This window comes from Sardina pilchardus, chromosome 8 (genome assembly GCF_963854185.1).
Source record: "Sardina pilchardus chromosome 8, fSarPil1.1, whole genome shotgun sequence".
In the NCBI taxonomy this organism is placed as follows: domain Eukaryota; kingdom Metazoa; phylum Chordata; class Actinopteri; order Clupeiformes; family Clupeidae; genus Sardina; species Sardina pilchardus.
In genome coordinates this window covers 28,502,643-28,515,142 of record NC_085001.1, presented here as the reverse complement: position 1 = coordinate 28,515,142, position 12,500 = coordinate 28,502,643, and the positions used below count along the sequence as shown (strand labels likewise).

Below are 12,500 nucleotides of genomic sequence, written 5' to 3'. Positions count from 1 at the left end.
CTAATTTATCCTGGATCTTAGCCCACTTACAGCCCTGATTTAGCCTGGATTTTAGCCCGCTTATAGTCCTGTCTGGCCTGAGTTTTAGCCTGATCTAGCCCTAATTTAGCCAGGATCTTAGCCTGCTTAGAGTCCTGATTTAGCCTGGGTCTTAGCCCACTTACAGCCCCGATTTAGACTGGATTTTAGCCCGCTTATAGCCCTGTCTGACCTGGGTCTAGGCCTGATCTAGCCCTAATCTGGCCTGGGTCTACTCATAGCCCTGATCTGGTTGATTTGACACAGAATCAGCTGCCATGTTGGTGAGTTATGTGAGCGGAGTGTTTAATTAATGCTTACATGTACACACACACACACACACACACACACAGTTAGAAGAGTGAGACAGAGCCACTCTTTCACGCCCCTGTATACAAACAGACACACAGAGGGTGGTGGCACCAGCCGACCAATCGCTACATGCGGAGATGGAGATAGTCCCCGCTGTGACGTACACACACCCACAAACACACAAACACACACACACTGCACTAACCCACGGACATCCCTCCGCAGTCCACACCCACCCACAAATACACTGCTAGGCACTGCAAATACCCACTCATCCATCTGTCCACCCTCAAACACACACACACACACACACACACACAGGTCACATTCATGCCCATGAGTGTTTGTGTGTGTGCGTGTGTGTCCCTGACAGTGGAGAGTAATTCTCACTGAGGCTGCAGTGAGGCTGTGATCCTGAGCGGTCACTCTGTCCAGCTGGTCGGTCGGTCTGTCTGTCTCAACACCAGCATGCTGGCCTCACTAAAAAAGGCCCTGCCATCAATGCACAGGCTCAGCATTATTCAGAAATGCCACTGTTTTTGGACCAGCAGTGACCCAAACGCACACACGTACACACACACATACACACACACATACACACACACACACACACACACAGGGAGATACAATACAAACACACACACACACACGCTAATCTCACAGAAACACATTGCACACACGCATATGCGCATGTCACAGACAACACACAAACAAAACACACACAGTCTGAGAAAAGGGATAACATGGCATGGAGAGGAAAAGAGGGAGGGAGAGAGAGAGAGAGAGAGAGAGAGAGAGAGAGAGAGAGAGAGAGAGAGAGAGAGAGAGAGAGAGAGAGAGAGATGATTTACCATAGCCCCAGTGAAGGAGTCTGGCTCTCTTCCAGCCAATCGTTTCCTTTCTTCTCACTCAATCACAGGCTCAGTCTGAGGAAAGATGGAGAGATGGAGGAAGAGAGAAAGAGAGAGAGAACAAAGAGAGAGACAGAGACAGAGAGGTTGTGTTAGGCCGAGTTCCCAGGTGTGATCCAGCAGATTCCCCCTGTGAAAGGTTTGCTTACGCACGGCAATATGGCACCGAGCTCATTCAGCACCGCTGAAACCTCTGGCAGTGCTCTGTGTGTGTGTGTGTGTGTGTGTGTGTGTGTGTGTGTGTGTGTGTGTGTGCGTGTGTGTGTGTGTGTGTGTGTGTGTATGTGTGTGTGTGTGTGTGTGTGTGTGTAGACATCACGAGGGGGAAGAACAGATCTAAACAACTCAGCTACACCACTGGGAACGAGTCCTTATTTTCCTTCCTCTGTAATTTCAATTCATTAAGAGGCCGTGTTTCCTCTTACAGCTCCAACGCTGTCATTTCTGTTCAGCTAGGAGATGGGTTATATCCCGTTTTAGAGCGTTACCAAGCTGAATATTATATCTACATTAGCACTGGAATAGCTGAATATTATATATAGATTAGCATGAGAAGGCTGAAAATGATATATTAGCATTGAAAGTTGAATGTTATCACTTGGAAGCTGCATATCAGGCATTAGCATGGGAAGACTGTTTACTGGGGTGTTTAAGTGTGTGTTTATACGATCCTGTGAGGAGGAAGTGAGGTGAAGTGAAGTTCCTCCACCTCAAGAGTGTGTGTGTCTGTGTGTGTGTGTGAGTGTGTGTGTGTGTGTGTGTGTGTGTGTGTGTGTGTGTGTGTGTGTGTGCAGTGCAGCGCAGCCCTGCTGCTGCTGAAACTCACCCACTGGAAGGGCAGAGAAGCTCAAGACGGCGACGTCCTTGTTTAACTTCCTGTTTGGAAACGTCTCACTCTGGGTTATGACATTGAATTCTGTTGGAGGATGGAGGGGGGGTGTAGAGACAAAAGAGCTGATTGAATAAAAAAAAGAAGAGACACAGCATTCCAGCATCACTCTGCAATCCACGGCATTGCATAACGTTCCCATTCCCATTCTCAATGCCCCTTTTCAGTGCCCTGGCAAATATAGCCTGGCAGGGCGACCCTGGCACACAGACACGGGAGACTAGCCCGCCACAGCTACGCACCTATGGGCAAGGGCCGCAGACCTCAGCCGTGTGTGTGTGTGTGTGTGTGTGTGTGTGTGTGTGTGTGTGTGTGTGTGTAGGGGGTCAAACTGCACAGTCATCAGGTAACTGAGCAGCACTTTTGCTGCTTAACGCTAGCACAGACACTCTGAGCATTCAGCAACACCCTTGACACACACCCATTACTGCAAACACTCACACTCCTCATATCACTAGGATCCTGTCATTACAGAATGAAGGATTCTTGAAGACAGACAGTAGAATGTTGAGACATGTGATTGACAGCTGGGTATGAGGGCGGTATCACGGCACGCATCAGTGCTATCAGATTGCCCTGTCACTGGGGAGATGGGCATCCGTAGTACTGCCACTGGGCAGACAGGCATCAGCAACACTGTCCAGTATATCAGGCCTGGCACTTCCTCATGTCTTGCACGCCGAACTTTAGTGCTTCCTCATTCTCTCTCTCCATGCAACTTCATGCCTGAGATTACTGTTAATGATTCTCTCTCTCTCTATCGCTTTCTATCTCTCCCCATCTCTCCATCACTGGCTGACTGGCAGCTGTCTCTCCATCCATGTTTGAAAGTGTGTGTGTGTGTGTGTGTGTGTGTGTGTGTGTGTGTGTGTGTGTGTCTGAAGCAATCAAACATTTTTTGCCAGACCCTTGTCAGTCTTGTCAGTCCCTGTGACAAAGAGGAGAGTGGAGCTGCCTTCAGTATGGCCTCCAGTTAAAAGCGGGAGGTCTTAGACATGCCAGTTTATCTGCCCATAAGAAGTCAGGTTCCAGGTCCTTAGGGCAGAGAAGCAGAAGAAAGCAGCCTGACTTCCCTACTTGAGATGTGCAGGCAGCTCATCGCTGTGCACGCAAGGGAATCCTTGCACCATCAACACACACTCTCTTGCAGAAAAGCTAGTGTCTTCTGGCGACAACTGATAAGGCGTATCTGGAACTCACACCCGAGCGCTTGTACACACCGTGTGTGTGTGTGTGTGTGTGTGTGTGTGTGTGTGTGTGTGTGTGTGTGTGTGTGTGTGTTTGTGTGTGTGCATAGTGTGTGTGTGTGTGTTTATCAGAGCAGAACTCGTGACCGGATGCCCCAGTGTGTACAGAGGCCCATTCCAGCATGCTGGCAGCAGGTTAAGCATCTTAACACCTCGTCAGCACTCATGATGCCAGGCAAGCCAACACTGCTGGCTGGCTGCTCAGCCTACAGGACCAAAATGCTCGTATTCTCAATGACAATCAGAAGGGGGTTCCCTCCAGGATGTGGTTCAGTCACAACCCTCTGTAGGCTAACTCAGAGTCAAGGGCTATACTATAACGAGAACATCAAAAAAAAAGTATAGCTCTAGCTAATATAAATGGCGCCCACATACATGGCATTTATACGTAATGTCCACACATAATCGAGGCCTTACGTTTATACCAGTAACGGCATGAAGGACGTATAGTCACTTTCACTTTCAGTTACAGTTAGTGTGGTTATCGTTCGTGCCTTAAGAGGTTTAACAGATGATTCTTGTGGCTTTTTTCTGCCGATAGAACAAAGCTATAAGGCTCCTCTATTCGGAGGTTTACAACTTACTCTGCATTAATGTACCCAGCTTTGTCACTAAACCACAGACTTTGGTAAATGAAAATATTGTAGCTGGAAATAACTGAATTCCATGTTGTGTGCCGGGTTTGAGAATAGTGCTAGGGTGATCATTACAAACCAGCCTCTGTTCACAGGGAGTCTGATGCTGGCAACAGCAAAACAATCAAACCAAAAAAAGCAAACAAACAACAACAGACTTCCTCTGTGCACGGACAGAGAGATAGACTTTCCCCCAAAACACTCGGTTTACAGTGGGAGCAATGGCTTCATTTGTGAAGGAGTGGAAACCATCCAGTCGGCCTCGGGCACTCAGGTATCCCTCTCATAATGACAGAGGGTCAGTCTGTGCCTTCCTGCCTCAGACCTGCCTCGCCTGCACGGCAGCCTGTCTCTGCCTGCCAAAATCTGCCACTGAAAACCAAACCAGACCTAAAAACAAAATACCAGACAAATGGCTAGCAGTCACTTTGCTCTCACAGCTCAGGCAGCTCAATCTGAGAGCATTTCAATACCCTGTGTGCGCATGGATGCACCCATGCCTGCCTGCCTTCCCTGCAAACAAGGTTACCTTATGTGGCCTCTCTTACTGGGACAAGTACATACCGCTTTGGCATGACCGCACTGTTGAATTTTAACTTATAAAGAGCTGAATGCTTTCCTTGTGACTAGCATTTCAGCATGGTGCAACAAAGCCACAGTGGAATTAAATATAAGCATTTCATGCAGTAAATCGTGGTGGCATGTGACTTTCTGTGACTGCACAACTCAGCATCTAGTTCGACACGCTTGTTACTGCATTTTGAGTCCTGACCATAAGGATGGTATGGGCTGTAGGCTATGAGATGGCAGCGCAGACGGTCTGTTTACATTGTGTTAATGAGAAGAATAACGTTACAATAAATGTTTTGAGCTGAAGGTCTATGAACGGTCAATATTAACTGCACTCTAACAAGCGAAGTAGTGATAATAAACATGATAATGACATACTTTGTGAGTTCCACGCAATCAAGCTCCAATCGAGCTTGCAACGTATCGGGAAGCTAATGTTTACTAGTCGGCTCTGGTTGCACTGCTACCAAACAAGCAAAACACTACGGTTAAGGCTATTGGTGGCTAGTGCAACATTTCTCAGCTGTTTTGGTAACAACGATGTCACTGTTTGTAACACACGTCAAAATAAATCATCGCGGACAGTGTCCTGTTTTTGACAGCAAGCTTGCAGGTCGATTTCAAAAGTTCATTCATATTAGTAAATACAGAGAGCTAACTCGATAGCTAGCCAGCTAGCGGATTCTTGCCAGCTGACTGGGCGACAGTTCAAGCTAACTGGATAACTTATCTGATAAGCTAGTAGCCACATACAAATGCCATAACGTTACATGTCAAAAATGTCCTGAATCATAACCTTTAGCCTCTTACTGTTTCAAAAACAACATATGACACCCCACAAGCTGTGCAAGTCATTTAACCTAACGTATGTTTTGAACAGTTCGATTTCGCCCTAACCCAGCGATAGCTGTCAACACTATGATAGCACATACAATATCGTGAAACGTTAGAGCAAACTGTTCAGCGTTTCCAGCTAGCTGGCTAACATCAGCTAACTGTATACGGTGCAATTCCTCTAGCTTTGTTGATGTTCAGTAGCAAGGGGTAAATTAGGCAGCCGTGACAACTATCGTGAGAATATACCTCCAGCACTAACTTACAAGAATATCTGCAGTGTTTGTCGGTAGCTTCCTCTTCTTCCCCCGGTTCTCCCACCTCCTCTCTGGAGCGGGCCTGCTCTGATACTACAGCTAACTAGCGGGCTAACGGAGTAGGTTGTGTTTTTGTTGTTGTTATGCGATAGAGGGCGGACCCCTAAGCACAGGCCTGAGTCGCGCCAATACAGCAAAGCAAGAACTCTAGCAGTACAAACCTTAAAAGAAGCTCTAGAAGAAAACGAACATGCAGGGGATGGAGTATTCTTGCATCCGGCTTTAAATAAACGGCAAATAAGCGACACAAACAGATATTCAGATCCATTTGCAGTCCTAGTCCGTCCCACCGTAGACTCTGCCCGTCATCGCCGCGTTTCAACCACAGACTGCATGGACGTAGACCAGACGTAGACACGTAATGACAGAATGTTACGTAACCACGTTTGGTGTTTGCCTCTTGATGGGGGAGGGGTAGATATTTTAATATCATAAATTAAGGGGGAATGCATGTTCCTCTGTGGGCATAATTAGAATCATGTAGCAAGAAGACCATTATAATGTGTATCATATCATGTTACATGGGAAGAGGAACAAAGGGTCAAACTCAAAACTTCAGAACATTTTCAAGAAAACCTAAACTATTCAAGAAGACTAAAATGTGGACAAAACAGGCCTGTGTGTTCATTTTAATATGATAGGCTATAATGTTGCACTGTTTAAGGCTATGCCATGGCTGAGAGGTATGAAGGAACAGAAACATAAGGGTCTTATTCAGTAGGCCTAATGTAGGCTATTCAATGATGGCCTGGTATGCTACAGTACATGTGATTAAAATAAATGTAATACTGTATTTATTTGAGCTTTGAAAGCAAAGTTTGAAGTGTTCTGACATTTGCAGTATTATAAGTTAGGTGAATCATCAGGGAATTGCATCACTTGTACTCACAGAATGATGATGGGACAGGCATGGGCAATGATGTGTCTTTAGAATGCATGCACTATCAACATCGCCAGAGCACACCTCCATCCTCTCTTTTCGGTCACTCTTCATGTTAGTCATCATCATGATATGCAGTTGTCACGCCCCATATGTCATGACTACCTAGCTCACGGTAGCCATGACAAGTGCAGTGAAACAAACCATAATGTCCAGAGAATTCGGTTCTTGGTCAACATATCATTTCAGTTATTTTCATTACTTGATCAAACATAGTGCATCTACAGTTTCTCAAAGTAATAATGCCGTCATGGGAACCGGACAGGAGGACATGCAGATCCAATGAGGAAGTGATGCAAGGTATCCCATAATACCACATCAGATAGGCTGAATGGAGCAGCAGTCTTTTGTCATAAGGTGGGTGGGAGAGATCAGGTGACTGTAAAGCTGTGTGTGTGTGTGTGTGTGTGTCTCTGTGTGTGTCTATCTCTTACATATCTCACCAACATCTGAGACATGCAAGGAATTCCAGCCTGTAGGGGAAAAAAAACACACTGAGATCCTGACCAAAGAGGGCGAGAGAAGAGCTTAACCCTTCCATCTCCACTCTGCACCCCCGGCCATCTTCACAAAGATGTATGCAAATTCCAGAGGCGGACATCCTAGTTCCATTAAGTAAAAGTCCTGCCATATATATGCTTTCTACCTGTGCACTTAACACATGTGATATCACTAATTATTGGATCTACAGTACCTGGCTGCCAATTAGGATGTGCTGGTTTACTGAATGGTTGGATCAAATACGGTACTTGCAAGACTACACTTTACTTTCTGAACCCCGGAGCAGAGGTGGAAATTTCCAGCTTCAGACAGTAACTAGAAAAGCACTCAGAGAGCAGAGACCTCCGCCTGTATTGTTCTTCCTAGGTTGCCATACATTTGAACCTAAACTATTCAGATCGCCACCATGTGGCTATACCATGCCATGACACCGCTAAGCAAAAAAACATAAACGCCTCTGAAATCCCGACAGTGATACGGATCACTCTCATTTCTTCCTTGGAAATTTCAGCGAAATCCATCCATTACTTTTTGAGTTCTCTTGCTAACAGACAGATAGACAGACAAACAAACCCTGATGAAAACATAACCTCCTTGGCGGAGGTAAAAATCCAACCATGTATTGGCTTTTCCTGTGCACTTAACACAGGTGATCGCACTACGTAGCTGCTCTACTTAGCTGAAGAGTTGTGCTAATTAGAATCAGCTGGTTTAAATGAATGGTTGGCACAGCTATGTGGAAGGACTTTCACTTTCTGAAGCTGGACCCTGGGATCCACCTCTGCCTGAGATGTCCGCCTTTAAGTTCCATACAAATGAATATATAAACAACGCATATGGTAGCCTACATAAGAGAAAAAAAACTTTATTGAGGACCACTGACTTGAATAAAAATTAATGTCACAAAGACCACCAACACAAGCAGTGAGACGGGTGAGAAACAGTGAAAGAGTTCCATTGGTTTATGCACATCGTGTGACGACAAGATCTCCTCGTTCCGTAGAAATCCAGTGAAGTGACCGCTCTGTGAGAAGAGCCTGTGAAGTCAAATTAGCAGATCTCTTCTCATAAACATAGTCTTTGAGACATTTTTTTTTATTATTATTTCTTTTTAAGATCTCTGTTGAGAAAAACAAACAAAGAAACCAACAAACAAACAAACGAATGAATGAAAAGTTGTGTTCGGATAAATACTTGACCCCAGTTCCTAAATGGAAAAAAAAAGAACATACAGTACCCTACATACACACAAATCTGTGCCTAAAGTGTGAATGCAACATTTTCAAGAAATGTCTGTGGTTTCACAACAGTGTTTTTCTCTTCAAAGGTATAATACACATCTAAAATTGTTTCGTTACTCGAGCCACCCTTGGCAGTGCCATCTGTGTTTGTGATATAAACAAAAATGTCTTCTTTCTCCGATATGGAGGTGTACCGCACTGGAAACATTAGTGGTCATGTCTTGTTCATCTCAAAAGCATACTCGGTTAGTCTGTCTATAGGGTATACTGCCTGTCTTCCTGCTTGCAGTGCTCTTTTATTCAAGACCATTTGGAATTCAATCATATAAACAAAGACATAGAATCATTCAATGCTCACAAAATGCATGTGGTCATTTTGATTACATGTTCACTGAGAAATACTCGTATACGAATGAGCAATGTCCAGTAAGTCTGAGCTGCCAAACGAGAGGCAGCTCAGCGAGACTCGAAATGGTGTTTTATGTTTGGCGAACTTTACCAGTGATGCAACCTGACCTGTTCAGTAAAGCTTAGAAGCAAGACTACCCTGAGAGAAGTTCTAAAAGGTGGGCGAGCCTGCCAGACCATAACTGGCTTGTGAGTTTGGTTAATATATCTGTACACTCTATTTCAATAATCAGCACACAAGTGTCAAGAACCTAAGATATCATCATTATTATTTTCAGTAAATGTGTAATATTCATATAACTATACATATATAATTCCAATCCTTTGTATTGTACTATTAAAACAAGTGCAAGTTTGTACTACCACCTTTAACAATACATCAAAAGGCAAAGACTTGTGGAACACTAAAGTTAATTTACTGGAAATTTGCTTGATTACGCCAGGTTTTTAAGTGCTGTAAATACCCTGATAGCAGCTGACTGAGCTTGGTGCTGGCCACAACGGGGCCGTATGCAAGCCGGATCTGGGCCAGACCAAGGCCAGATATGTGCCAAACCCAGGCCAGATCCACATCATAGTCAACTGCTATCTGCGTAGTTCTCTTACGAGGTATTGTAGATCTATAAATCTTGTTAACCAGAGTATAAAAACGGAAGAAACAACACACAGTAGTAGAAATGCCAGTATGACAAAATACAAATAAAAAACAAAAACAAAAGCATTTGTGGTGGCCAGCAGCGAAACACCCTGACAACCTTCCCAGCTTAATTCAGTTCAGTGACGGCATTAGCTAAGAGCAGTCCATGCCTGCCGGTTAAGATATGGTTCATGCATGGAGGAAACTTCAATAACAACTTCATCTCCTTTTCAGGTTTGGTCCAGCAGTTTCAGTCTAGCAATTGAATCACTATTATGAATCCATTATCCTGGAGACGTTGACCATGTTATAAGATGATGGTCAGTGGTCAGTATATATGTAATGGGGATGAACAACAGTACCAAATTATATTAATTAAGTGCTACTTCTTTGGGACTTTGACCAAACAATGTCAGGATATAAGTGTCAATTTAAGTCAATTTAAAACAGTCAAAAGCCCAAGTCCCCACTTTGACTGTTCTTTCAGGACACCTGAAACTGGGCACCATTCAGATTTTAGACTTCAAGTTTAAACTCCATACAGGCTCTCACAACAGTCTCCCTCTCTCTCCCCCAGCTGAAACTGACTCTGGGCTCTGACTCTGTGCCACTTAGGGCTATGTTGGGGTGTGTGTGTGTGGAGTATACTGTACGACCTGCACGATCAACCATCAGATCAGACAGCAGTCATGCTATGTAACTCTCATCCACTAAATCAGGGCCAGGCCACATGTGTGTGTCTATTACTGTATGTGTGTGTGTGTGTGTGTGTGTGTAGTTGTAATCCATTGAGAAAAGATGATGTTAAAAAGGGGAAACAAATCTAGCAGCTGCGTACGCACGCTGCCCATTGGACATGTGTGGTGTGTCGGCTGCTTCAGGCTCTGAGGCATGCTGTAAACGCACCCTCCATTATTGATGCAGTGCTGTGGGCCGAGAGGGGAGGTGTGTGTGTGTGTGTGTGTGTGTGTGGTTTGGGAGACCTTGCGGAGGCGTGTGTGTGTGTGTAAGTGGGGTGGGGCCTGGCAGAGGTGTGTGTGTGTGTGTGAGAGAGAGAACCTGGCGAGGGAGGGAGTCTGTGATGTGCATGTAGAGCGGGAGCAGTAATGGCCGCCGTGGCCTGGGGGCCAGGCCTTCACAGGAGAGACGAGGTAACACACCGGAATGAATTATTGAGGACGAGTAAACGGTGCTCAGGTGTAGTGAAAGCCTCACTATACTGCTGGGCACGCACGTACGCACACACACACACACACACACACACACACACACACACACACACACACACTCTCACAGCACACACTTTTACACACACACACCCACACACACACACACACACACACATTCTCTCTCTCACACCCATGCACACGGCCCCTAATGTAAACCTCTAAGTATTATTAAAAGGAAAGGAAGGAAGAAAGGAAAGAAAGAACGTGTTCACTAAAATATCCTACAATTAACAAGGTTTAAACATTTCCATTTCTTCTTATTTTTTGCAGATTTTTCAACTTTTTCTCTTTTTTTAAGCTCAAGTATATCACATGTGACTAACTAGGGAGGAGAGGAGGGGGGTATTTCAGTTCCATGCTACATCTTGTTCGGAGAAGGCTATTGCAGACAATTCTACAACACGTACAACCACATATTATACGTCTGTGTAACAAATGTTCCAAAACATATCACCAAGAAACTAAGTACATACGATGTGTTCACTATTTTAGAGTCTTTTCAGGACTATCCCTTAGTCATGTCATGTTTTTTTTTTTCATAAGTTGCTCATCTTTTTACTGTCCCGTCTTACAGACAAAATCAGAAAAATTGCTATTCAAAAAGTAGCAAATTTGGTCAGTGTCTCATTTTAAATAAGTATAGTGCTTTTTTAAATGGCTTAAGACAGCGGTCTTTTTTTAAATAATCTCACCCAGTGGCAATCTATAGGACTTCAGTGTGCATTTCATGACACCATAGCTGCAAGTCTTCACCTCAGAGTTCCTCTTGATCTCGTTATGTCTCTTTTGTTTAAAACACAACAGCACGTGCTGTTACATAAAATTCAAAGAGGATGCTTTATCAAAATACCTAAAAGACGTTTAGAAATGTGTATATGTGTGTGTGTGTGACTGTGAGTCTTTGTGTGTGTGCATGCGCGTGTGTTTGTGTGTGTCTGTGAGTGTATGTGTTTTTTCCGGAGGGGTGTCATCAGTGTTAAGTGTTGTAGGTTGTCGTTCCCTTTGAGGGACTGGTCAGTGCAGAGGACCATGGGGTCCAAGTTGGGGGGGCGGGGCATCTTCCAGAGCTTCCGGAAAGTTCTCCAGCAGAGTCTTGGGGTGACTCCAGAGGGATCTCTTTCAGAGTCTTCAGGTGGCTCTGGAAAGTTCTCTTTTAGAGCCTTGGGGTGATCCAACAAGGTTCTCTTTCAGAGTCTTGAGGTGACTCCAGAAGGTTCTCTTTCAGAATCTTGAGGTGACTCTAGAAGGTTCTCTTTCAGAGTCTTGAGGTGACTCCAGAAGGTTCTCTTTCAGAGTCTTGAGGTGACTCCAGAAAGTGATTTTTTTCAGAGTCTTGAGGTGACTCTATAATGGTTCTCTTTCAGAGTCTTGGGGTGAACATGTGCAAGGGTTCTGACTCACACACACACAAACACACACACACACACACACACACAAACAAACACACTCACACACACTCAGAGGGCGAGAGAGAGAGAGAGAAGGTCACGCTCTAGAACTCCCACTCCAGGCTCTCCTCGCGGTTGGCAGCCCTCTCCAGCCGGTGGATGATGTTGTTCAGGTTGGCCATCTTCTCGTTGCGCCTCTGCGTGCTCTTGTTGAGCTTGGGGTTGTGCGGGGTGGGGGGGTCCGGCCCGTAGCCGGGCGCCGAGGGGGCGTCCATGCCGTGGTTGGCCGGCGAGATGGGGGCGGACGAGGAGGGCACCGGGGAGACGGACAGCATGAGGCCCGGGGAGGAAGCGGCCGAGGGGGAGTTGAGCGACACCTCCAGGCTGCTGCGGCACGGCTCCGACGCCGCCTTGAAGCTCACG

General features: G+C 45.3%; 2 protein-coding genes across 4 annotated transcripts in view; both read right to left on the bottom strand.

Moving 5' to 3' along the window:
- Window positions 1-6,050, bottom strand: part of mtmr3 (myotubularin related protein 3) — a 33,569-nt gene extending 27,519 nt beyond the window's left edge. For 2 of the 3 annotated variants that reach the window (XM_062543513.1, XM_062543515.1), the window contains exons 1-3: window positions 5,895-6,050; window positions 2,068-2,157; window positions 1,182-1,256 (exon numbers count right to left, since the gene is read on the bottom strand). In XM_062543513.1, coding sequence (XP_062399497.1) covers window positions 1,182-1,184 — 3 coding nt within the window. In that variant the 5' untranslated portion in view covers window positions 1,185-1,256; window positions 2,068-2,157; window positions 5,895-6,050. Of the gene's footprint in view, window positions 1-1,181; window positions 1,257-2,067; window positions 2,158-5,682; window positions 5,859-5,894 lie in introns of those variants that run through there. The other variant, XM_062543514.1, reaches the window with a different exon arrangement.
- Window positions 6,051-11,241: 5,191 nt separating this feature from the next.
- The window catches only part of cux2b (cut-like homeobox 2b), a 167,303-nt gene continuing 166,044 nt past the window's right edge, over window positions 11,242-12,500 (bottom strand). Inside the window, exon 24 of the mRNA XM_062544180.1 lies at window positions 11,242-12,500. This exon is cut by the window's right edge and continues 483 nt beyond it. Coding sequence (XP_062400164.1) covers window positions 12,182-12,500 — 319 coding nt within the window. The 3' untranslated portion in view covers window positions 11,242-12,181.